Source organism: Lepisma saccharinum, chromosome 25, assembly GCF_977018435.1.
Source record: "Lepisma saccharinum chromosome 25, izLepSacc3.1, whole genome shotgun sequence".
In the NCBI taxonomy this organism is placed as follows: domain Eukaryota; kingdom Metazoa; phylum Arthropoda; class Insecta; order Zygentoma; family Lepismatidae; genus Lepisma; species Lepisma saccharinum.
The window spans coordinates 5639534-5667474 of record NC_139253.1 but is presented as its reverse complement, the minus strand read 5'-3'; the positions used below and the strand labels follow the sequence as shown (position 1 = coordinate 5667474).

The 27941-nt window shown below is 39.4% G+C and overlaps 1 protein-coding gene across 5 annotated transcripts in view; it reads right to left on the bottom strand.

Moving 5' to 3' along the window:
* Window positions 1–27941, bottom strand: part of LOC145978916 (agrin-like) — a 1115983-nt gene that overhangs the window by 108313 nt on the left and 979729 nt on the right. For all 5 annotated transcript variants that reach the window (XM_083111886.1, XM_083111888.1, XM_083111890.1 and 2 more), the window contains exon 5: window positions 3310–3525. In XM_083111886.1, coding sequence (XP_082968012.1) covers window positions 3310–3525 — 216 coding nt within the window. The remainder of the gene's footprint in view (window positions 1–3309; window positions 3526–27941) is intronic.

The following is a 27941-nucleotide window of genomic DNA, read 5'->3' as shown; positions in this document are numbered from 1 at the left end:
ATTGCCGCCACTGATATAATATTATTATTGTCAAAGAAAATGTGGCAATCAATGCCGAAACTGTATTGAACTGAACAAGATACACTTAAGAGTAAACTGCAGCAAACGCCGACCTCCCTGGTTAGCATGAAGCGGCGGCGCTAGGATTAATCCTCTAGGGGGTGCGGAATGAAATTTTGCGGGTGCGATGTTGAAAATAAAGAAAACATGAAACATGCATTATGCTTTAGCCACTACATCAAGCATCAATCGACTTTCAGTAAGCTTCTATGAAAACTTACCAATGAAACTGAAAACGGATTCATTTATTACCCATTCAACTGTTACAAAAGTTTGGAACTTGCTTCATTTTTGCTTGCTTTGACCAGAACAACCACATGAATTGTAATTTAAAATGAACAAGGTCTCTTTAGGCAGGAGAATGACATATATTGTGTCTTACAAGAGAATAATAAATACTTAACAATGACAATAGCGAAAGGAAGACCAAATCCAATAATAATTGTAGACTGCCTCCAGTAAGGAAAGCTGGTTTTCTTTCAGATTAGAATCAGTGGCTTTTCTGTTGTATAAAATATCAGCGGACTCACTCCAACACTAAACATTCTTATTTCAATATGACGACATTGTTATAGGAAGTAATAACGTAATATGACAACGCAAGAGCTAATAATGTCTTGGGTTCGAAGTAGGTTTTGAAAAATTGGTGGTGAAGGAACCGCGGAAGAAAATTAATAGCTGCGCTAGCACCCCTGGGGTCGCGAATTCGAATATCGGCCTGGCCATGGATGTTCTTTCATCAATTTCATCATATCATCACTCATCCTCATTAGCTAACAGTGGCAGAAAAGCAAAGTAAAATAAATCAAATCAATCAATCTATCTATCTATCTATCACAATGATTTACCCACACACCCCAAGACCCCTTAAAATTTTACAGAAAGGCCCAAATTATGGTGGTTTGGCTCTAAACTTACAGTACAGCTGCTAAAGACGAACTTAGACCACCAGCTAAAAAATTATGGAATGATTGTTTATGAAGGGTGAATCAGTATTGGTGCGGATGAAAATTCACCCTATTTTCAGGGATACTTGGGTGAATTGGAGGTAGAATGCTTGACCGCCACTCTACCTCTTGTTATTTTGCACCCTTCTTAACCCTAGCGTACCCGTGCCGTACGAGAAATAAACTTACCTGAACGGGGGCTCTCAACCCCACACTTTTTTAAACACTGAAATTCAATACAGCATTTTGTAACTGAATCACTGCCTCCTTCGTTGTTCACATAAGTGCAGTTAGTCATTAATTATAATGATTGCAAAAATTACCATCAGTAATAAAAAAAATAACCAATTATTGCATGAGTATCACACATATTTTGTCACTAAAACTCACAAAACCATATTAATTTTTCATCAATGCCTTTTTCTTTACATTAGGTGCAGTTATATGTTAATTATAATAATTACAAAAGTTACAATAATTACTAACTACTGTCACTAACATGAGTGTCTTGAATAACACGCATCCAAAAAAAGGGAAGGGTGCCTCATATTCCCATCAAGTGAATGCTGCTTCATATTTGAATTACATTTATGCATTATTAAAGTTACGTGAGTTTCTCCAGATTCAAAAACAGAAAATCAAATAGATCATATCATAATAAGTAGAAGATGGCAAGGAAGTCCACAAGACGTAGGAAATAAGCGGAGCGCAGATATTTACAGTGACCATCACATGGTAATAGGACAAGTAAAACTCAAAATAAGAGCAGCATGTAATAAAATTCAGCAAGAAACATGGACACATGATATACAGAGTGTCTCATCTAACATTGCGACCTGAAATATTTCGTGTACAACAACAAATATTGAAAAAATGCTTTCGCAGATATATACGTATGAGAGGGGCTCATGAAATTAGTGGACGCAATACGTTCAACTACGTAAGGAAATACGATTTTCAACACAAACTTAGTTCTTTGTAATGGAAACACCATTTTATTTTCCGCTCATTTGAAAGTACGGAAAAAATATTAAGAATGGCGTTTGTTACATTGAAATACGTGAAGTAGTTCTCAAGTAATTGTAACCTGAAGTTGATGCTTGAAAGAAACATTCTCACAAGTTGATTCGTGTATCGTAACATACATACCCCCCTTTTGACTCCATTCGTGTATCGTAACAAACATGTTACTCTTCTGCATACTATGCATTGTGCTTAGGACAGTTGTTACGTTCCAACAACTGCGGGTTACAATAAAATGTGTAGTTTGTACATAAGTAAGCTTTGATAAATTATCTACAAGGATCTGATACATCTTTCTGAGTTAACAAATAACTGTTAATTAAAAAATATAAATTTTAAATATTCCGCCATCAGTTACATATATAAATGTTAGTACATTAACATCTTGCTAATTTCTAATTGGCGTTCATTTATTTACGTCATAATTTTTAGTACATTGGAACAATCAACTCTTCTCGTTTGGTCATGACAAATCTTTAAGTTTTCAACTTTGAAACTTTGCAGCTTATAGATTTTTTCCTTCAAATTGATTTATCAAATTTATCAAATAAAGCAAGAGCGTAACAAAGTGCACAAATTAACAAGATGTTTGTGATAGTGTACGTACGTCAGAACTGTGGCTGAGAAAATAGTATTTTCAGACTCTGAACAGGCCGAGATGATACTTATCTATGGCGAGTGTAGGAAAAATGCAGCACATGCGTGCACGCTGTATGCGCGAAGGCATTTGCGCTTGGTTCTGCCGACAGGCATAGTGAAGGATGCGCCTTCACGCTCAACTTCAGGTTACAATTACTTGAGAACTACTTGACGTATTACAATGTAACAATTCTTAATGAATTTTTCCGTACTTTCAAATGAGCTGAAGATAAAATGGGGTTTCCATTAAAGAAAACCTAAGTTTGTGATGAAAATCGTACTTCCTTACGTAGTTGAACGTATTGTGTCCACTAATTTCATGAGCCCCTCTCATACATATATATCTGCGAAAACAGTTTTTCAATATTTGTTGTTGTTCACGAAATATTTCAGGTCGCAATGTTAGATGAGACACCATGTATATAAGGGGGTGCCTGATATTCCCACCAAGTGAATATTGCCTCCTATTTGAATTAATTTATGTTTTATGCACAAAAGTAATACAGAAACATTGGGAACGTCCTAGGGAACAGCTTAATTTATTGTTAATTTTTAATAAAATTCTTCACGGTTGAAAAAGCTGAAATCTAGAGATGTTGGGCCTAACAGCTAGGGTTAAGATACGTCCTCCTTGACTCACCAGAGCTGCACTTCCCGCGGTATATGATCCGGAGCGTCTTCCGGAGTCGACACGCCTCCTGCCGGAGCGAGCACTCGTTGCTGTACGTCTTCCCGTCGGAGCCGCACACGGGGTGGAACTCCAGGGAGCAGGAGTCCCCACAGCGACACACGGGGTTCCTCTCAGAGTCCAGTTGGCACACTTCCGGCGGTGGGCACTGCACCGTCTCGCAGGGATCTGGAAAAAGACCATTTCTCAAGTTTAATAAATTTTCATAGTTAATTGTTTGTTGCTAAAGTTGTTTTTTAGAAAACCGAAAAACTGTTTGTGGTGAAAGTGAAATTTCATGAAACCGCTTTAAGTTTTTGAAACCGTTTTTCTCTTTTTAAAACGGTTTTTGGGCTTTTGAAACAGTTCCTCAGGTTTTAAAACCGTTCTTCAGATCTTGAAACAGTTTTTGAGCCCTTTCTGGCTTTTTAAAATATTTTTTAGTTTTTGAAACAGTTTTTAGTTTTTCGATTTTTGAAACAGGTTTTCAGTTTTCGTGAAAAACTGTATCAATAATTTCAATAACACTACAAACATTAAGTAGCAGAAGGAGGCAAAGAGAAGAAGGGGTAAAAACTAATAGAGATAACTGCAAAATCACTGGGTTGATGGGATTAATGGGATTGTGACAACCCAGAAGTGTCCGTGACTGTACGTGCAAATTTAGATAGCAGTGTTTTACTGTCAGTCTATGTTTGATGTCACCGAGAGGTGATAACATTTTTACGCCAATTAATTAATGTAATTTTAATGACTCAGAGGTGTAATGGTTGACTTTCCTGTAAACACACAAATGCAACCTCTCTTCCGTGCAGTACACCCTGGACTCTATTTCTTTCATTCATCTTTCTTTCTTTATCCGTTTTCTGTTACTTTTCCTCTATTTTTATTTCTTCCTATACTCCTATGTTTTCTATATCTTTTGTTTCTTCATTTTCTGTTTCCTTCCTACATACCTCTGTTTTCTAAATCTTTTATTTGTTTCTTTCTCTCTCTCGCTTACGTTTTTTCTTTCTCTCTCTCTTTGCCGATATCTCTTTCTTTCTTCTTTCTCTCTTTCAGCTTTATTATCTTTTTTCTGTCTTTTCAACCTGTCTTTGTATGTTTCATTCTGCTTTAAATAATGCTGAAAATTTATCGTGTAGTCTATTTGAGGGGGCAACACACTAGGTGGCAGCACTCTCGTCCGATGACTACGAGCAATAACTTTATCGAAAGCTTTTGTCAGCTCGGCCAAGAGTGGGGAGAAGCTTTTGTACGAAAGTTACACTCATAAAAAGAAGAAAGTCACTGTACTTGAAGCTCTAAGATATGCTCTTGGCCGAAATTCCGTTTTCTTGAGGACCAGACTTAGCTGAAAAGACAAACTTCCATAAACTGCTTTAACGATCGAGGAGACCTCTTATTCTCAAGACATATTTTCCCTCCGGGGGTTGACGCAAGGATAATAAAACGGAGTGCTCTCTCTTCACGAATTTCAGCACAATGACGAATTGTATTATCTGTGACGTAGCATTTCGTCGAGCATGTTTGATGGAATGTCCACGCTTCATGGGATGCAAGACTTTTGTGCGATAATCATCTCTCAGGCTGATGTACATAAAGCTACTGGCGTAAAAAATAAATATCAGGACTTTATTCATTATGTCGATACAGAATCTATTGATATATCAGTTTCTGAATCATAGAGCGTATCATTATTGCGCGCAATCGCTTCATTCGGTGCGAATTTCAACATTCAGTTTCCACAGGATGTTCCTCTTACGCTTTAACCGTTCATCTGTTTCACGAAGCTGTAATTCTTTGCTTTGGGCGACCTCTTCCGCCGACAAGGTTAATTAAATGTACACATTGCACTGTTTATTCTCTACCTTACGCGTCGGTTTGCAAACAAGGGTTTCCCCCAACCATCACCTGGCAGTGTTTAAAGAGCCTCTCGGGGTAATTGTATTGAAGTACCTTTTTGAGCTCCGTTCATTATTTTAGTTCGGTTTGTGTATTAATTTATGTAATCGTAGCTCTGGCGAAAGCTGTGAATCATCGCATTTACCCGATTTCAATTAGTGTTGTTTTTAGTGTATTTATAATTGTATATTTTTTCAAAACGCTACTTAGAATACATACCTGGAGATAATGGAACGAATTTACGAGCCGCACTGGTCTAGTCAATAGGGCGTTTGACTTCCACGCGGGAGATCCATGTTCGATTCCGGTGTGGGTGATTTAACGTCGGAATATTTTCGGCCTTGTCCCCGCATAAAGCGGCTCTGGGGCTTACTCAGCCTCAAATCAATGCGTACCTCGGGGCAACCCTGGAGGGTTAAGGTGGCGGGAGCATGGTGCTAATCACATCACCTCCAAAATGGCCGAGATCGAGATTATGTGGAGCCCTACCCCCCACATCACTTAATGTGCCTTTATGGCATGGTGCTATATGCACTTTACCTTAACTTAATGGAACGAATTGATTGCACGGTTAGGCCTCCCCGATGGAGCAGTGGTAGCGTCGCCACCTTGTAATTAAGGGATCCCGGGTTCGATACCCGGTGGAGGCACAAGTGGTTCGGATCCCACTTTAAACTGTAGGTCCAGTCTCGATTAGCCTTACTGTGCATAAAGTGGACTTAAAACACCAACTCAACTCATTGCACGGTTACACGGTAAGAAATTAACGCAAACCTTGACAATACTCTACCGTTATCTTTAACAGCCTGACTGCTAATTAACTATAAAAATGGGACACGACCGTTTTTTCTACATTTCAACTTGATTTTTGATTGATTGATTGAGTTGGTGTTTCAAGTTCACTTTATGTACAGAAAGGCTAATCGGGACTGGACCTACAGTTTAAAGTGGGATCTGGACCACTGTTTCATGTGCCTCCACCGGGTATCGAACCCAGGACCCCTTGATTACAAGGCGACGACGAGTAGATACGGATTATAAAGTACAATTACGTGCATCACAAATGTGTTTTTTTTTTAAAAAATTGAACCAACACATTTGGTTTGCTTTCTTTTATTTCGCTATCTGGCCAATCGCGGAGATGAGGATGAATGGTGATTAGATGATACTGAAGGACAATTTACAAACGCACATTGACAGCACACAAGTCTCACTGGCTGAGAGTCCAGACGCCTGAGCCTCGCTAGTCTGCAAAATGCAGTCCAAAGTGTACTATGTGTAAGGGAAGTTTGGATTTGCGTCTCTTCAAAAAGGGCCACCACTTACACCCCAGTTACCTAAAGCCGGCCTCCGTGACGGAGTGGTTAGGACAGCCCGCTACGACGCCAGGTGTTCAGGGTTCGAATCCCGCCTATGTTCTTGGTGAGTGTCCCTTCATCAATTTCATCATGTCATCACTCATCTGGGCGATTAGCCAAAAGTGGCAGAAAAACGAAGTAAAATAAATCAACTCAATGTAACCCAGCTTCCTGACGGATAAAGACATAGTTGGGCATTGGAATGAATATTCATGAGACCATCAGCACCTTCCCCATGAACACTAATAATTTAATAATCAATAATTCAAGAACATTAAGAAATTGCAGTAACAGAAAAAATGATACTATTTGTGTATTTTATGCATCAATTGCTTTCTCCACTGAGGTAGTGGGCATGGCGTGGTAGAAACACTCGAGGGACCCGGGTTAAGCTCGGGGAGCTTGGTACTGATCGCATCCCCTCGAGAATGTGTGGCGTCCTGTCTTCACGCCACGGTGTAATGTACATGAAAGAGCTTTTAAACTGCGTCACTCTTTCATCTCATTAGTTGTAACTGAAGCCCCCACCCCCCGATAGCGTATTGGCTATGTACTTTAGCCTTGTAATAAAAGGATCATGATTTAGACTTCACTGTCTTACCGTAGATTCAGTCAGAATTATCCTATCTGAACAAACATACAACGTACAATAAAATTCCTTAACTGAAACAGAATTAGTTTTTAACTAAATAACTGGAACCGACTAATTTTAACTAAGTAACATTAACAGATAAACAGTATCTGTTAATCAAAAAACTTTAACAGGGTTACTTTTCAGTAATTAACAGTAACTCTGGTCCGTTTTAAACCACATAAATGCTAACTAAGTAAGTGTAACAAAGTGCAATTAAAATTGAGTAATATTTTCAGCTAAGTTACTTTAACACAGTTACTTTCAACTAAGTAACAGTAACGGAATTACTTTTGAAGATAAGTAGCTGTAACTGAATTACTTTTTGAACTAAGTAACTGTAACAGAGTTACTTTTAAAGAAAGTAAATGTAGCTGAGTTACATTTGGAACTAGATAACTCTAAGTTTAACTAAGTAACTATCAACAGAGTTACTTTGAACTAGTTTTCTTTTAAACTGTTACATTAACTGATATCCCTTTTAAGATAAATGACTGTATGCGAGTTACTATTTCAACTAAGTAATTATAATTAATTACTTTCAACTAAGTAACTTGTACGATATTACTTCTAACTAAGTAACCTTGGCAGAATTGCTTGAAACTAAGTAACAATAACCGAGCTACCTTTTCAGTAAAGTAACTGTAACCGAGTTACCTTTTCAGTTAATAACTGTAACCGAGTTAGGAGTTACTTTTAAACTAAGTAACTGTAACCGAGTTACCTTTTTGGTTATGTAACTGTAACGGAGTTACTATTTCGGTTATGTAACTGTAACGGAGTTACTATTTCGGTTAAGTAACTGCAACCGAGTTACCTTCTCAGCTAAGGAACTGTAACGGAGTTACCTCTTCGGTTATGTAACTGTAACGGACTTACCCTTCCGGATAAGTAACTGCAACCGAGTTACCTTTTCAGCTAAGTAACTGTAACAGAGTTACTTTTTCAGCTAAGTAACTGTAACAGAATTACTTTTTCAGCTAAGGAACTGTAACGGAGTTATCTTTTCGGTTAAGTAACTGTAACTGAGGTACTTTTTCAGCTAAGGAACTGTAACGGAGTTATATTTTCGGTTATGTAACTGTAACGGAGTTACCCTTTCGGTTAAGTAATTGCAACCGAGTTACCTTTTCAGCTAAGGAACTGTAACCGAGTTATCTTTTCGGTTATATAACTGTAACCGAGTTACCCTCTCGGTTTAATAAATTCAACCGAGTTACCTTTTCAGCTAAGGAACTGTAACCGAGTTATCTTTTCGGTTATGTAACTGTAACGGAGTTACCCTTTCGGTTAAGTAATTGCAACCGAGTTACCTTTTCAGCTAAGTAACTGTAACAGAGTTACCTTTTCAGCTAAGTAACTGTAACTGAGGTACTTTTTCAGCTAAGGAACTGTAACCGAGTTATCTTTTCAGTTATGTAACTGTAACGGAGTTACCCTTTCGGTTAAGTAACTGTAACTGAGGTACTTTTTCAGCTAAGGAACTGTAACGGAGTTATCTTTTCGGTTATGTAACTGTAACGGAGTTACCCTTTCGGTTAAGTAATTGCAACCGAGTTACCTTTTCAGCTAAGGAACTGTAACCGAGTTATCTTTTCGGTTATATAACTGTAACCGAGTTACCCTCTCGGTTTAATAAATTCAACCGAGTTACCTTTTCAGCTAAGGAACTGTAACCGAGTTATCTTTTCGGTTATATAACTGTAACCGAGTTACCCTCTCGGTTAAGTAACTGCAAACGAGTTACCTTTTCAGCTAAGGAACTGTAACCGAGTTAAGCAAAGTAAAGAGTAAGCAGCTGTAACAGAGTAGTTTCTAAGAGCTTACAGTTAGGAAAATATGGCCTTGTAGTTAGAAACGGTAATTCGATTTCCCTAGCTTATCTCTGAAACAATCTCCGGTCTCTAGCGTTCGATTCCAACGCCCTGCTAGTCACGATCGGAGACCGCCGTAAATTGGCATTATGCTCAACCACTGGAAGTTAGGAAATTGGTCCGCTGGTCAGGCTGCCTCCCCCCGCTCGAGACTCGAGTTTCAACTCCGGTTTCTCTTGTGTGGAGGGTGTTTGTGGGATTCGAGCCCGGCTTTCTCCGGGGGAGACTTGTTGTGGCTGGTCCGCGGTTTTCCCAGCTCTGCTAGTACGCTCGAAGCAGAGGGATTTCGAATCAATTCACGCCATGCTGACAATCGCAGACCTTATACTAACAAGATGCAGGCATGAGAAAATATTTCCCAAGCGATATTTTGGTTTGATTTTGATGTCAACAAATTAGAAGTTATACAGAGTGACCATAAAGTATTTCCCTGATAAAGTAAATTGAAATTGTGTAAAGTATTAAAAGTCCAATAAAAATTGTAGGGCAGACTGTATACAGCTCAAATTCACACGAGGTATTAACTGTTAACACTAATTAAGTTAGCTTCAAAACGCCATTTGTGTTATTTTAAAGATGGTGCCTCCTATACACACTTGCACCAGTGAAAAGGAGTGGTTTCTTGCCCTTAGTCAGCCTGAAACATGCAGAAATTTCTCGGCAAATGGAAATTCAATATTTTTGTGCATGCTTACCACACCAGCAAGTTTACTAATGGAGGAGAAAGTTCGACAATGGCCTCAGTTCGCAGATGGGTGGAAAGGCCTTCGCAGTGCCTCATAAGTGACTGCACAGGGACCCTAAAGACTTATTCTTCTTAAGGTAAACAGGCACTAACTCCAAGTTGAAGATATATGTAGATCAGATATAGGTAAAAAAATTCTGTGGTAAAATGCAGCAAACTTGTGCAACCCTACAAACAGAAATCTACTAGATAGGAAACAGAAACAAATTGTTTCATTTGACTCTAACATGTATAAAACCTATACTCCGTCCAGGGAATCTCTGGACCAAGCCCTCTGCGCAAGCTGTGACTCGAGAGGGCTCGACCAACGAACGCGGAAGTGAATACATGGAGGGTAAAACGCGGCTGCAGCTACCAGCCGTTCACAGCAGCGCTCACGGCTTTGTTCCTCCCACTCGCTTTCTCCCCTTATCTACCGTTAAGCGCGGCCTTGATCCACAGATTTCCGAGGCAGAGTGAAGGGGCACGCGAGAATACGTAACGTAATGATGATAGTTTTTATTCCTGTACAGTGCTGCCATCTCTGAACCGTGTTTGTGGCGTATGTGCAAGAGAAAACGCAGTTTGTGTAGTGCTGTCGTTTCACGAAATCCAGTCGTCAGTTATTGTTCAGTAATTTTTCAGACAGGGTATGGACGAAAGTCGTCCGTTGATAAGAACATGAACGATAGGTACGCAAAGTTTATAGAGATTGGAATTATCACCGATCGGCAAAGGCCCCTCACCTACACCCAGCCAACCACTTCTTTTAGAACTCGTAACCATGGCTCGAAATGGACCGTAACGGCGTTCCGGTCCGTAAATATCTGAAACCGTCCGGTTCCGTTTCGTCAGAAATGACAACAGACCGTTACAGTTCGTTTAATTTCTCAGATATTTCACTACATGTTCCATTTCAGTCCAGTATGAACTAAATGGTTAAGACTCTTTGCTCGTATGATAACTTTGATTCAAACTTCTCTTTTGTGGGTTGTTGCCGCGAGGGGACTTAGTAAAGTATGATGGCTCCTATGCTACCATATTCTTTGTTAATTATTATTTGTCGTGTCCTGTTAGTTTGATTGTTCTGACGCCTCCCCGATGGCGTAGCGGTAACTTCGTCGCCTTGTAATCAAGGCATCTCGGGTTCGATACCCGGTGGAGGCACATAGTGGTTCGGATCTCACTTTAAACTGTAGGCCCAGTCCCGATTAGCCTATATGTGAATAAAGTAGTCTTTAAACAAAAAAACTCGATTGTTCTGAAAGAAGTGCCCTACTGCACAAAACCATTACGCAAATTCTTTTTTTTATTATCTTGTTTTTCACAGTTTCGTATTTTATATTTTCAAACTAGCTGATTAGCCGGCGCTGCCCGGGCATTTATTTATCCCAATCTTCTATTAGCCAGGAAAATAATGAATTATAACTATAGTGTAAAATGTAACTAATTTTATTTCATCGTGAATGTCACCAATTAGCTTAGCGACTCTGAAAACTATAGATTCGACACTAATCTTGGTAATTTGTGGCATTTTACTTTTCACCCCCTCTCACCCACCATGCCGATAGGTGATGAACTTGAATTTGACCCGCATTGGGAGTGTCACGTAAACTATGGATTCCATTCGCAACACAGCCTGATGTTAGACAACCCGAGAAACACTATCGCTGTGCGGATTGCATAGAGTCACGGATGTCTTTTTGTGCGGAATTTAATATCTGTGGTTCTCGATTATTTTTACATGTCAGCCCTTCCCACCCGACCCCTAGGGGTGCGAGGGGTGTCTTACCCTAAAAATATTCTTTTTCCAGATTGCAAGTGATACGTGTACCAAGTTTGGTTGAAATTGTTTCAGGCGTTCGAGAGTTATGCCGGAACAAACAAACACACCCTACACACATACATCCATTTTATATATATATATATATAGTAATTCGACCGTGCGGCATGCTCTTTATATTTCTGATGTAAATATTTGAACATTAACTATCATTAATTATAGTACAGAGCGTCATTTCATTAGTCGATAATCTCGTCGTTGTAGGAATGAGACAAAAAAGGGAACACCATGTTAAAGATCGATTGATTGATTTAGTTTATTTTACTTCGCGTTTTGTGCCTCTTGGCTAATTTGCGAAGATGGGGATGAGTGATGAAATGATGAAATGGATGAAAATGGACATTCACAAACAACCATACCCGACCGGGATTCGAACCCGGGACCCTTGGCGTCGCAGCGCGATGTGCTAACCACTCGGCCACAGGGTCGGGCACCATGTTAAAGAAAGTGAAACGTTCCGTTTCCTGAAAACCATTTCGAGTCCTGCTTCTAACTACAGTGTTGGTGCTGACCTCTTTCGGAAAACAGACGAATTATTACCACACGACGCATGAGAGAAAGACAAACATTTCTCTCAGCCTACAACTTTTTACGTCAATTTCGTCTGCGAATAACATATTATTGACCTTTTGTCACGATGTGGATAAAGGGATTCGAAAAAGGGTGAACGTAACCCCCGTTCATCCGGACTTTCACATCCGGGTTAGCCTGCATCCTGCTACATAATGTCCTCCTGAGCATTTGGAAACGAACATAAAAATAGCTTTCAATGGATGAGCATATGTCAAGGGCATCAGAAAAAAACACCCCAGATGGGAAAAGGCAGAAATTTTGAACTCGTGCATACTCGTGTACGAGGTCAAACTTGCCTCCGGGAATATGTGCGTTCTGTTATTAATTTCGCCGTTCAAACAGTTTTTGATTAAACTCTCTTTTGTTCTCCTTTTCTATTCCGTAGTCGCAGTTTTGTGTTAAAATGTGCGTTCGAACCTTAAAAGCAATTCTATGAAAAAACTGGAACAATGAATATACTGGCAGAGACATTTCTAAATATACTAAGTGAGAAATTTTGAGAATTGCTCATAACAGACTATGAATAATCACAAGCAAAGGATGAAGAGATAAAGGAAGGAAATAAGTAGAGAGAGAGAGAAATTAAGAGAAAATTATACGGAAATAGAGAAAGAGAGAAGGAACAGTTAGGCAGAGACATGGAGAAAAGAGAGAGAGAGAGAGAGAGAGAGAGAGAGAGAGAGAGAGATATGGGTAGAAAGAGGAGAGAAATGTAGATACATAAACAGAATAAGGAAGAGAGAGAGGTTTAGTAAGGAACAGAGGAAGAAAGAGGAAAAGAGCGAATGAAAGAAGCGTAGAAAGAGAAATAAAAAGAAATAAAGCTAGATTGAGGAAGATAAAGACTAGAAACGTGGAAAGAGAGATCACGAGAAATAAACACGTGGAAAGAGAGAATGAGAAACATGGAAATGTGGAAATAGATATTGTGAAAGATAGAACCGTGGAAAGAAATGGATTAATATAGAAACATGGAAAGAATAGGAGAAACACAGATGAAAAAATAAAGACGGATACAGAAAATTGCTATAAAATATGAGTTCATAATGATATACCAACAAATAATTGTACATTAATTTATGCTTCACAACAAAGCAAATAATCACCATCTTCTAAACCTAAATTATATTGCACGAGTCAAATGAAAACCTTAAATGTCCAATAAAAATTGTAGGGCAGACTGTGTACAGGTCAAATTTACATGAGGTATCAACTGTTATTTACAAGATGACCTCAAGGCTGCAACACTAAACAAGTGAGCTTCATAACTTGGTATTTTTGAGATGGCACACACACACTTCCACCAGTGAAGAGTAGTGGATTCTTGCCCTTAGTCAGTCTAAAACTTACAGAAATTTATCTGCAAATGATAAATTCAATATCTGTGTGCATGCTTACCACACCAGCAAGTTTACTATTGGAGGAGGAAGTTCGACAATGGCGTCATTTCGCAGGCAGATGGGTGGAAAGGCCTTCGCAGTGGCTCATAAGTGACTGCACGTGGACCCCTAAGACTTATTCTTCTTAAGGTATACAGGCACTAACTCAAAGTTGAAGATATATATGTAGATCAGCAATAGGTCTGTGGTAAAATGCAGCTAACTTGTGCAACCATACATACAGAAAACTACTATATAAGAAACAAAAACAAATGAAGGTTTCATTTGACTCCCCCTTAGTTCAAGTCATATCATGTAAGTTCGTACACACTTATTTATTACATACTAGCTGATTACTCGGCGTTGCCTGGGTATTTATTTATTTATTTATTTATTTATCCCAATCTTGTATTAACAAGAAAACAATAAATTCTAACTATAGTTTAAAATGTAACTAATTTTAAATGTGATCGTGAATGTCACCAATTAGCTTAGCGACTCTGAAAACTATGGATTCGACGCTAATTTAGGTCATTTGTGGCATTTATTTTTCACCCCCATGCAGATAAGTGATGAACTTGGAGTTCACACCCCGCATTGGGAGTGTCACGAAAACTATGGATTCCAGTCGCAACACAGCCTGAATGTTAGACAACTCGAGAAACACTATTGTTGTGCGGATTGCATAGAGTCACGGATGTCTGTTTGTGCGAAATTTAATATCTGTCGTTCTCGATTATTTTTACATGTCACCCCTTCCCACTCCACCCCTAAGGGTAAAATGGGTGTTTTACCCCCACAGTATTTCTTTCCAGATTGCAAGTGATACGTGTACCAAGTTTGGTTGAAATTGCTCCAGGCGTTCGAGAGTTATGCCGGAACAAACAAATACACACGCCCACCCACATACCCAGACACACACCCACACATACTTCCATTTATATATATATATATATTAGGAATAGGAATATGTGTAATTTATAATGTACAGCTTTCAGTCCCGTTTACATGCAATAATGCGTAATTGTACACATTTTTAAAAATGATTACGTACTGAAAACGTTTTTAATAGTTCGCAGATTTCCATCAACAGAATGGAACAAAATATAAGAAGCACGAATTAAAGGTACTTGCCTCAAATAATCAATCATTGCCATGTGTACGAGTAACTGACACCATAATGAAATAAACAATACAGTTTTGTTGAGAGAACGTACTCAAATATCTCGTTAGTGATAAATGAATGACGTGGGAGGAAAAATAATAAAATTGTACTTTAATGAATACAAAGCATACACTTAAAATCATGTTATCGGAAAGTTTAATCTCAAATCAGTGACGTGTGCTTCGTCACACGTTCGCCGAATAAAAGTGCAGAATTCAATAATGGCCATTGAATGTTGGTCTCGTGAGATAATGAAATAACGCGGTGGGTCAAGCAAGGAGGGAATCCAATCGGAATGTGTCAGCTTGATTTTTTTTGCATTTTCGAACGCACGATACAAGTCTAATCGGTAATTCACGTGCATTGGCAGGAATGGGGCCGGATTTATATAGCTAAAACTTTAGCAGGTTTGCGTGAAATATTCCCCTATTTTGAGTTGTTTGGTACTGGTTATGCGTCCATGTCTTTTCATTTTCAATTATATTTCGAATTCCTTTTTATTTTGTATTTTTCTCACGGAAGAGTACAGTGTCCCTTAAAGTTATGATTTATGTTGACAAATGGGAGAAATTCGGGGTGGATGTTTTCGAAGAAAAACACTCAAATGTTAACCTCCCTTCCACGCAGTACACCCTAGACTGCATTTGCAGACTAACGAGGCTCTGGTGTGTGGACTCACGGTAGTACCACCACAGACGTTTATCTGGGGTATCACCCTCTGTGGGCTTTCGTGTTGTGTCTTCTCTGTATGTTTGTGTGTGACTCTCCCTTCATCCAAACTAATCACCACTCATTCTTATTTTCTCGATTAGCCAAAATGGCAGAAAAGCGAAGTTAAATAAACAGTCAATCAATCAACTTATCTCTGAGGACTAATATATCCTTACCAATTAAAATATGAGGCTTAAAGGGACATTCGATACAAACAGGACAACACGAGTTTGCAGAGGATTTTCTTGAGCATATGTCCAGGCGCCAGAGCCTCGTTGGCTTGCAGTTAGCGGGTGTATTACAGGGAAGTGAAGTTGACCTTTCGGTGCCTTACCAGAGGATAAGACACCCAGCAATAAACGACCTCTGTCACTGAGGTGGTAAGGAGGATATGTCCATAACTCTTGTGATTGTCATTCTTTGTAACACTCACAATTTTATTGTAAGGATAAAACTCTTTGATAAGAAGAAGGGCATTTCATCATCACTATTATCGTTTTAAAATTTTGTTTTATTATGGAATATACAGGGTGGCGCAAAAGTCAGTTTACCCATACACAAATTCAAGTTTATACACAAAAGTCAAATATACATACAAAATACAAGCAGATACACAAAATTCCGGTGTCAGCGGTTTTGTTCAGTGTCCTCCATTGTTTGCAATACATTGTGTGCAACGATCAACAACAGACGATGCAATAAACTTGAATTGAATTGAATTGAGTTAAAATTTCTGGGTGCGTCGGCACTTAAGGCCATTTCGCACCCTTCTATGTATACGGGGAAATGTCCCCTTATCTAAAATTCTGACTTAATTTTAAAAAAGAGGTGTAGATAGCCCCTTGGGAAAAACTAAAAGTGCAAGGTTGTAAAAAGACCTGCACGAGACAAACACAACACATTAAAAAGTCAGAATAAACTAAAAACCTCCTTACAGACGGTGGAAGAGTCCAGCTCTTCGCAAAAAACTAAAAACATGTGATAAAATCCTGCTGTCATCACCCAAGAGGGATGACAAACAGCCGGAAAGGTTAAAAGTCTGCCGGAGGTAAGCGAGATCGACACATTCAACGAGAATGTGTCGGATGCTTAAAATAACATTACAAGTACGACACAACGGAGGGTCCAGCCCTTGCAGTAGGTGACCATGCGTGAGACGGCTGTGTCCTATACGCAGGCGGGTAAGAATAACGTCTTCTCGCCGAGAGGGACGAGACGAGGAACGCCAAACACCTATGGTGGGCTTAACAGCGTGAAGCTTGTTCCCCGTTTCCACATCCCACTCGGTCTGCCAAGTGTCAAGAAGGCGAGAACGGAACACATTCTGCAGGTCGCTAGCTGGCAAAAGGTGGACGAGAACGTCGCCATCTTCATCAGCAGACTTGGCGGCAGCATCAGCTGCTTCGTTCCCCTGGATGCCCACGTGGCTAGAGACCCAACAGAAGTGTACATCCGTGCTGGCAGATAAGGACACAAGCCGTCTGAATATGCGTTGCGCTACCGGATGCCGGGAATACGGCGAATCCAGAGACTGCAACACGCTGGTCGAATCACAGCACACAAGGACTTTCTTCAGCCCATTGACGTCTGCAAAGTCCAGTGCCTTTAGAATGGCGTACAACTCTGCCGTATAGATGGAACAGGCAGGATGAAGCGAGTAACTGGAACTTTGAGAGTCTAGGACGAAGGCGCAACCAACTGATTCGAATGTCTTGGACCCATCCGTGTAAAACACATTAAAATTGGGGTGCTTCGCACGAAGTTCTAAAAACCGTCGCTGGTATACAACCATTGGTGTCTCTGACTTTGGAAGAGCAGTCAGAGAAAAATCGATAGAAGGTGCAGGAAACTCCCAGGTAGGGAGAGGCGAAATGAGTGGAGAGACGCCAGGAAGACCACTGTCAACACCAAGTGCTGACAGGATCTCGTCTGCACGAACACCAAATGGTCTAGTGACACTAGGGTGGAGCCGATACCTTGCCAGCCTACCCTCGTCTGAGATGGTGTGGAATGAAGGATGTGAAGGCATCGAGCGAAGATGGAGGAAGTAGTTAACTACCAGCCGCTGTCTTCGCAGAGACAGCGACGGCTCAGATGCCTCTACGTACAAACTGGCGACTGGACTGGTCCGAAAGGCACCAGAGCACACACATATACCAGCATGGTGGACGGTGTCTAGGATGCGAAGTCTAGATGGGCGAGCAGAAGAATACACAACACATCCATAATCGAGCTTCGACCTGATGAGTGCACGGTATAGACGAAGCAATACCGTCCTATCAGCACCCCAAGAAGTATGAGATAAAACGCGTAAAAGAACTCGAAGACAAGAGAACTTTAACTGGCGAAGGTGAGGTAGCCATGTTAATTTCTTATCGAAAATGAGGCCCAGGAAGCGGACCTCATTCACGAAGCACAGGGGAGATTTCCCCATGTACAGGTCAGGATCTAAATGACATGTACGCTGACGACAAAAGTGAACACACACGGATTTCTCGGATGAGGAGGTGAAACCTGTTTGGGAGGACCACTCAACCAAACGGTTTATCGTCAGTTGGAGTTGACGAGAAGCTGACGCGAGATTCCGTGAGCGACAAAAGATCGTGAGGTCGTCGACATAGAGGAGGCCATGTACAGGGGAAAGAATGTTTGCCATAACACTGTTTACTGCTATGGCAAACAGAGTCACACTAAGTACGCTGCCCAGCGGGACACCGTTCTCTTGTTCGTGAAGATCCGAAAAGGAGTTCCCAACACGTACGCGGAAAAAGCGAACTGATAAAAAATTTTCAATAAAGTACGCCATATGGCCACGCACGCCCCAAGAATGAAGCTGCTTTAGGATGCCAAAGCGCCACGTTGTGTCATATGCCTTTTGGAGGTCAAAGAAAACTGCAACTAAATGTTCCTTGTTGAGGAATGCATCCTGAATATGTGTTTCCAGCTGAACCAGATGGTCCAGTGTGGAACGGTTGGAGCGAAAACCACATTGAAAATTACTTATCAATGAGTTTTCCTCCAAAAACCAGGTGAGACGCTTGTGGATCATGCGTTCCATCAACTTGCACACACAGCTAGTTAAGGCAATAGGCCTATAACTCGAGGCTGCGGTGCGTTGTTTACCTGGTTTCAGGATGGGAACGATAATTGCTTCTTTCCAGGAAGTGGGGAAAGAGTCCTCCAACCAAAGCCTGTTGAATACCGCCAAAAGGAAATTTCTTGCTCCAATGGGCAGATGACGAAGCATTTCATAGTGGATCTTGTCCACTCCAGGAGCTGTATTCTTAGAATCTCGAAGCGCCTGATCGAACTCCCGTTCAGTGAATGGAGAGTTGTATGGCTCGGTGTTATGACTTCGAAAAATTAGAGGGCGTCGTTCCTGACGGTCCTTCTCACGGCGGAAACGTAGTTCATAATTTTGCAATAAACTTGTATCATTGAATTTAATGTCACGTGACATTCTCTGAACACTCCGACGCCTTATTTGCAATTGCTGTTCTGCTTGTCTTATGGACTTCTGGGGACTTTTTACAAATGCTTGGCCAGTTTTGAACGCGTCACAGACCAGAATTTGCTTGCAAACAACGAACAACCACACACCAAGCCAGAGACTCAACTTTCGACAAAAGAACGAGTGCACTGTTGCCAGTGTCACACGATAATCTTACCAACCGTATACCTAAAAAATATTACTTAGCACAAGAAGAACATGCACTACTGTAATGTGTTTTTTGGGTAAACTGACTTTTGCGCCACCTGGTATATATGTACATGAAACTCATAAAGTTGATTTCTGTCTTTTATTTATTACAAGATTTTATAGATTTTGTGCTTGTTGCTAAATTAAAACCTAACCGCAACACTGATCAAATACTTCGTCAAAAAATTACTTGTGCAAGATTCATCATGTACGAAACGCTCACAGTAAAATATGGATCTGTCAATATGGACACTTTTCTTTTATCAGGTTGACGTATGGACTCGCATGGAAACAGAATACGCGGCGTTGCCCAAATGGGGTTTGCTCCAGGGATATGTGAATACTGATGCTCCTAACCGAGTTCTGCGTTCCCTGTGCGTACATGCGAGTATACAGATTGGCAGCGAGCATATGTCGGATGGAAAACACGGTGTGTTATGTTACGGGAGCTTCTCTTCTCGCACGCGTTCGTTTAATTAACATGTGAATCTTTAATGAACCTGCCATCATACCGACGCCACACTCCGTTGACAACAGCATCGGGAATCACAGGGCAGAAATAATTACGGTTGTGTCATGTTGACAATTCACACATCGGCAGGCAGTGAAACAATACGTTGAAGCCCCCGCTGACGTAGTGGTATCGCCGTTGCCATGTAATCAAGAGGTCCCAGCTTCGATACCCGGTGGAGAGCTTTAATTCCACTTTAAACTGTAGATCCAGCAGTGGCGTATTCTCCCATGTTGTCTGGTTTACCACCCTTAAACCAACTTTCTTCATATTATAGAAATTGCTACAAAATTTGAAGTTCTCATACTTCGGTTTTTGTTTTACTTGCATTACTGCATTGTTGTTTACTTTCTATTACATCTAATTAATATACAATAAATAAGAATTATTTAGGTAAACCGGGTCAAATTTTCAGAATACGCCACTGAGTTCCAGTCCCAATTACCCCAACTGTGCATAAATTGAACGTAATACAACATTCAAAGTTAGAATTCAAATTCAAATGTTGGCGTTGAGTATAAGATTACTCAATCAACTGAGGTTTTCTGACGTTATTCTTGCCACTTTGTAATCAGTGGGTATCAGGTTCGATACCCGGTGAAATCACATAGTAGTTATGATCCCACTTTAAATTACAAGGTCCCGTCCCGATTAGCGTAACTGTACCTAAAGTGGATTAAGAAATATCAAATTTCAAATCAAACGCTGGAGTTGCGTTTTTAAGATACGTAATCAACAAGGACTTTATGACGTCATTCTTGCAACTGTACATTACAGTGAATTTCTACTTCATACGTTATACGAAGGATGAGAATACTTTTATACAATTTATAGGTTGAATTTCAAGTTCTGATAGCTAAACTGAGCTATGTTCTTATACACTTTACATTACAATAATTCAAAACATAGTTTATACTTTTTAAGCTATTGTTTCACTTGAAATACTGTTACAAACTCAGTTTAAATTTTTAGTACAATACATTACTTGATATCAATCTTCCTACTAAACAAAAACGAATCGAAATAAAAAAACTTAAAACTGACATTTACACAGAGAGCTTATTTTAATTAGCAAGCCCACGTAAATTGGAAAAGGAACAAATATTTCTTATTTCTGAGTGTACAAGACAATGACATGATTAGGTGCAAACTTAGTTTGTATTTCTTAACAACCTTCTGCACTGTGTTACAACACAAACTTCATCAAAGGAGAATAACATATTGAAGAAACCCACATGGTGCAATTTCAGCCCCGAAATAAGCATAAGATAGATTCCATTGTCACGTGTGGGACACACAGATTACATTTTTGATATTAAAATAACTATTCTACTGATAGTTAAGCAACATTTTCCCTACAGTTTCTGTGCAATGAATTACGAAACTACACACTATTCATTAACAATAAATACCCTTAAAATACTTTCCCAGATTTATAGCTCCAAGTGAACAATTTTGTGTCATGGGTGGGAAGATAAAATACTGCCTTCTTTACTAAATCTCCTGTCAGGTGAAACAACAGTTGACAGGAGAAGGCCACCTGCTGGAACACCTGGAAATGAATGTTCCAAAAAAACAACTTTCCAATAATCTTGTGTCTGGAAGGGAGTGATTTTTGTGTGTGTGTGTGTGTGTGTGTATATATATATATATATATATATATATATATATATATATATATATATATATATATATATATATATATTCTTGTTTTGTACCTTATTTCATTTGTACTTGGTACAGAGTCTGAAGAAGACCTTGCTAGAAGGTTGAAACGTAACGTTTAGTTTATGTTTCAAAATAAAATAAATTCTTCCTTGGTCAGAATATTGAGTTTTTGGTTATCATGGAAACAAAGCTTCATAGTGTTATCAAATGAAAGAGTTAAAATAAACGAACAACGTGTAAAATACCTTCTAACTTAATTTTGTATAATAGTACTTGAATGTTTATCCAAATGACAGGAAGATGATGAGAGCCGTGAGAGTGATTTTAATAAAAGAACAATCGATTTCACACAGAATAAACTTTCTTAAAAGTAGGCAACTGAATTACTTTCTCGCAGATTACCTCGCTCCCCTTTATCCTAACAAAGCATGCGTGAAGAAATTCAAAATAGAGCAGCGTCTTCTAAGAAATATAAATCGTAAACCTGCTTACGAAATTATTCTTCACGCCACTGTATTCTCAAACAAGAACTCTTAAGTCAGTTACTTTCTAAAGGCAAGTTTCTAAAAACTGATGCTTACGTCACAGATTAGCTCAAAGTTCCTGTGACTAGTTGCAAAAGTCGTCACAAAGTAATAACCAGAACATCTACAACGAGGGAAAAGAAAAGGACCTTTTTCTTTCCAATCGTGTCCGGAGTTTAGCAAAGACAAATCTCAACTGGAAAGTTTTCCCTGAAAGAACGAAGCGAAAAGCAGAGAAAAAGAGAAAGAGAGAAGATTTGATGAGATGTTCTTTCAAAAGAAACTCGACAGTTGAATACAAGTTCTACTTTTTGAAGATGTGGGTAACATGTGACTGAAAATGCTGATAGAACGTTTTGGAGCCCTCCCGTTGGAAGTACAGGATGGCAAATTCTACGGAGGCGACATAGGGTGCTACGCCCTTGGGGTACGTACTTAAATGTTAATTATACCACGGCTACAGATATCAATGTCAGGGGATAGGTTCTTTGTTCGAGAATTCCAAATAAGAAAGCGTTTTTATAGCCAAGAGGATATAGTTAAATGCGGATCTATATTCTGAAAACTATACATAATACAGAGAAAATATATAGCGAAGCTTGTATATACATTGAAATATATATATATATATATATATATATATATATGCTAATTCCAAATTTACGTCGGTTATATTCTTCTTATACATATATGAAAAATTGAAAGGAAATCTTCTTCTTCTTTCTCCTCCTAATTTCTGGGAAAAGGCTTCTTCTTATCTTTGATTTGGTAAAAGGTTTGTTCTTCTTTTCTTCCTTCTGTTTTTGGAAAAGGCTTCTTCTTCTTTTCTTCTTTGATTATGGAAAATGATTCTTCTTCTTTTCTTCTTTGATTATGGAAAAGGCTACTTCTTCTTCTTTGATTATGGAAAAGGCTTCTAATTTATTGTCTTTCTTTTTAAAGCGTAATCTTATTCATTACATGTATGCGCTCGTTTTCCCAGCTTCTTTGGCATACGATACAAACTATACTTATATAAAGAGTAGGGTCGACTAAACTGACAATAGCACCACCTCCTATGTAACGACCAAAAGGGGAATAGCCCAGGATCGTTAACAGCAAGCGCTGCCTATGGCCCAGTGCGTCTAATAAGAAGCGCAACCGTAAGTGCTTCGGGGCGTCTAATTGAAGACAGCGACACCGAGGGACGGACAAATACAAAAGCTGACGATGTTCTCCTAGTCAGAGGATGAAAAAGGAGAGAGAGAAATACATTTTTGAATTAATTTGCTCACTTATTAACTTTCCTAATTGTTTCATATACGAGCATATTCTTATTTATCTTAATTTGCTGTTTACAACATTTTATTTACTCCTTCTATAATTTTTATACCCTTCCTTTATGTATTTTGCATTTACTATAATATATGTAATCGCTCTTCTCCGCTCCTAGTTTCTACAATGAACTATGCTCTTCTTTATATGGCGTGCTGCCATCTGTCGTCGCTCTCGGGAAACATTTCTTCCTTGCATTTCTCATTGTGTCGACGGAACTGGCACGTGACAAGGGCGACGTCTTGCTACCACGTCTCACAGGAAATGATAATTGTTAGCTCTACTAACAATTAAGTAACTGAAGATTTAAAATACCAGGATTAAAACAGAATAATTTCTGTGTTATGACGTCTATTCTTGTAAATGACGCCCCCGTGGCGGACTAGTCAGCACAGCGTGCTACAAAACCAGGGTTCCCGGGTTCGAATCCCGTCATCGACATGGGTATTCTTTGCGAGTGTTAATTTCATCATACCATCACTCATCCTCATATTCGCGATTAGCCAAAAGTGGCAGAAATGCGAAGTAAAATAATGAAAATCAATCAATCAATTATCCATAAGTGATGGCTAAAGCCCATTGTTACCGTAACTATTGCAGCGGAAATCCTTGCATGGTATGCAATTGGACTACTTGTTATGTAATGTGTGGTAGCATAACCTTAAGGATGGAGTGGCTCATGCAAACTCCAGTCCCATTTTTCAATAGTGCTTTACAGTTGAAGTTCAATAGTAACACAGTTAAGCCTTGTCTCCATGTTAATAAAACATTAAAGTACTGACAAAGGCAAAATTTTATAGTATTAAAAATATATACATACCCTCTAACAGGGTCTTCTTCAGACGAAACTTCAAAATAAATTTATTAAATTTTAATTTTATGTTTTTAGTGTTTTTTATACTATAAAATTTTGCCTTAGTCAGTACTTTAATGTTTTATTTGAAGTTCAACTGAATTCTGTTCGCCGCTTTACGAAGATCCCTTTATATTGTTACACCATACCCAGTTTTAACTCTCTGCACTGGATGATCTCTTTAAGATAAAAGAGAGGTCTTTCTCTAGAGAAACGTGGAGAAACTTTTCGTTCTCTTGTGAAATCGTTAGCTGTAACAGTAACAGTCTCTTCTGTTCATCGCGTGTCAGATTTCAGTGCAGGAGAACTAAACTTTTAATCCTCCTTCTTCTGTAGAAGGAAAAGGCAAAGAGACGTATCGCCGTGGGGGAAATGAGTCTAGTATCTTCTCGTGTGACCGTGTTAAGCTTAATTAGTTTCAAGAAATGGCTACTTTTGCTTCGCTTAATGTCTTCTCCCGTGGGCGCAATACCGAGTTCAAGATTCGAGAATAATGGACTGAGGTCTCTCCGCTCGCCCGTACCCACCCGGTAACGCAAATGGGTTAACCTGTTACTCGTACAATTGTACCGAGTAGGTAAACGAAACTCTCCTGAGGTAGCCCTAACCTAGGTTAAATGTTCTTACAGGTTACTCTGAACGCAACAGGTTGCTACTGTCTGCTCGCCGGTACTCACCGGGTAACAGAAATGGGTTTACCTGTTACTCGCATAATTGCACCGAATAGGTAAACGAAACTCTCCTTAAGTAGTTCTAATGCACGCTGAACGAGCTCGTAAGGTACACTGAACGCAACAGGTTGACAGGTACCTCTCTACGAGCATGACTTTCCTGTCATCGGCAAGCGAGGACTCACCTATAGGAACGCCACTTTATAGTTTCCAAGGATTCAGGATGCTCCTATACAAAGGCCTCCTTCCCATCTTGACATTTTATGGACATCATTAGAAACGCATATAAATTGTATTCTGCTAAATAATTAACGCTGCTAATATTAAAGGAAAGTATGATTTCAGAAGATTGCTAAAATTAAAGAATAATAGTGATGTATTACTTACAAATAATAAAAATCCAGAATGGTAGAAATCTAAATTATCGCCTTAGTAACCTCAGACAGTTAAAAGATGCTTAGTAACCAAATCAACAACTGCTGCTATAAAAGCGAGAAAATTTCGACAGTTAGTTGGAGACATATAGGGTCTTTACCCCATGTGCACTCTGCGCAACAGTCCCGTCAACTGGGTTTTTACCCATTAGGCGAAGACTTCGCTGTCTGAGGATCACTTCAGAAATCTGGAAGGGGGAGAGGTCTTCACCTAAACCCGACCAAGACCTTTCGTTTGATATCATCAGCAGAGTAAGCAATAAAGCGACTCAGGGTCTTAACCCAGGGCTACCTAATTCTCACCGCTAACAAGATCTTTTAGTCTTTCCACAGGATTAAGCAACGCCAAGGAGATTTACGCAAAACTACATTCTTGGAATAGTGGTATTACATAATCTGATGATATCTTGAATTGATTAATAAGGACAGCAACGTAATACAAAATTATCGTAATAAATAATCCGATAATAGAAACACAATCTGTTCGAGGATAGAACAGATAAATTCCGACCTTATCGCTGGCAACGGACTAGGTGATACCTTAGCCTTTAGAAGAGTCCAATATAGAAGGTAACGATACCCGTGGTGTCCAAAGGAGTCTAACGCGGGCACGTGACAAGGTTGCCAAAACGAAGCAGAATATCACTGGATATGAAACTTCTTACTCTACCATACCTGCTACGTACCTGGGGGTATGTACTTAAATGTTATTTACCACGGCTACAGAAATCTTAATCTCAGGGGATAGGTTCTTTATTCGAGAATTCCAAATAAGAAAGAGTTTTATAGCCAAGAGGATATAGTTAAATGCGGATCGATATTCTGAAAACTGTACACAATGCAGAGAAAATAGATAACGAAGCTTGCATATACATTGAAATATATATATATGCTGATTCCAAATTTACGTCGGTTATATTTTTCTTGAAAGGAAATCTTCTTCTTCCTTCTTCTCGTAATTTCTGGAAAAGGCTTCTTCTTCCTTCCTATCTTTGATTTGGGAAAAGGCTTCTTCTTCTTTTCTTCCTTCTATTTTGGAAAAAAGGTTTCTTCTTCTTTTCCTTCTTCTAATTTATGTCTTCCCTTTTTAAATCGTAATCTTATTTATTACATATATGCGCTCGCTTTCCCCGCTTCTTTGGCAAACGATACAAACTATACTTATAGAAAGATAGGGTCAACTAAACTGACAGTAGCGCCACCTCCTATGTAACGACCAAAAGGGGAATAGCCCAGGATCGCTAACAGCAAGCGCAACCGTGAGTGCTTCGGGGCGTCTAATTTGACCACAGCGCCACCGAGGGACGGACAAATACCTCGTCAGTGGTATTAAATCAAATTCTGATCACCAGGATCAAAAAGAAGAGATATACTTTTCTGAATTCATTTGCTTACTTATTAACTTTCCTAATTGTTTCATATACGAGCATATTCTTATTTATATTAATTGGCTATATACAACATTTTATTCACTTCTTCTATAATTTTTATACTCTTCCTTTATATATTTTGCATTTACTATAATATATATAATCACTCTTCTCCGCTCCTAGTTTCTACAATGAACTCTACTCTTCTTTATATGGCATGCTGCCATCTATCGTCGCTCTCGGGAAACATTTCTTCCTTGCATTTTTAATTGTGTCGTCGGAACTGGCACGTGACATACCCACTAAAAAGTAGGTTTACATGCAACTCGTCCCATTAAGTAAGCAGAAACATTCAGTAAATTCAGAAATGGCCTCAAGAGTTCACAAGACCCGAACTCAAGACGTTACCTGCCGCTGTATTCTATCCCAGGAGTCTCTTGATCGAAAACAAGTCCTGTCCGCAATAAGATTCGAAAGGGCTCAACGTGTGAGAGGGGGAAGTGAGTGCATGGAGGAGAAAACGTGGCATCAGATACCAGCCGTTTGCAGCAGCGTGCGCATGGCTTTTCTCTACTCGCTTTCTCCCCTTTACCGTAATGCGCGGCGTTGCAGCACAGACTCCTGCGACGAAATGTAGTCGGCAATAGGTAAGCCCAAACTTAGGAAATGTCGCTTTCAAGATTTAATAGTCTTAATTAATAAACTACACTGCGGAGTGCAAGACTTTCGGACAATAATACAACATCACAGCTCTTCCGGCGATACATAACGAAGATAATAGAATTGAAATGAACATAAAAATCACACATGTCCTTTCTTTCAGATTATTCTCAATATTTTACCATTTTCACTTCACTTTGCCCAGATTGTGGATTACTTTCTGTCCCTTTCATCACCTTTGTTGTTTCTTTACCACCACCATTACCTCATATCCTCTGACATTGTTTTTACATTATGAACACACACATGAGCATACGGTGTCTCTTCGTCACTTACTACGAGCCTCACGTTCCTTCTGATAGCACTGAGAGCCTCGTTTCCCATCTTAACATTGCCTGACAGGTGATCACACAAACACCCCACTGCAGAGAGGAATAGAGTTTTAATTTTTTTCCCAAAATGCGCCCCCTCCCCCAAAACCTATAATAGGGGCCACAGAATCAAGACAAACGAGATATTTAATTGATTTGGTTATTCTACGTCACTCTTCTGTCACTTTTGTCTAATCGCAACGACGTTATGATGAGATGAAACTTATGAAGGGGCAATTCCAAACACACATGGACGACACAACACAAGTTCTGAGGATTATACTGTTTGCGAGTGCCGACGCCAGAGCCTTGCTACCCTGCAATTATGCCGATGATTCGGTTGGTTGGTTGATTTGGTGTTTAAAG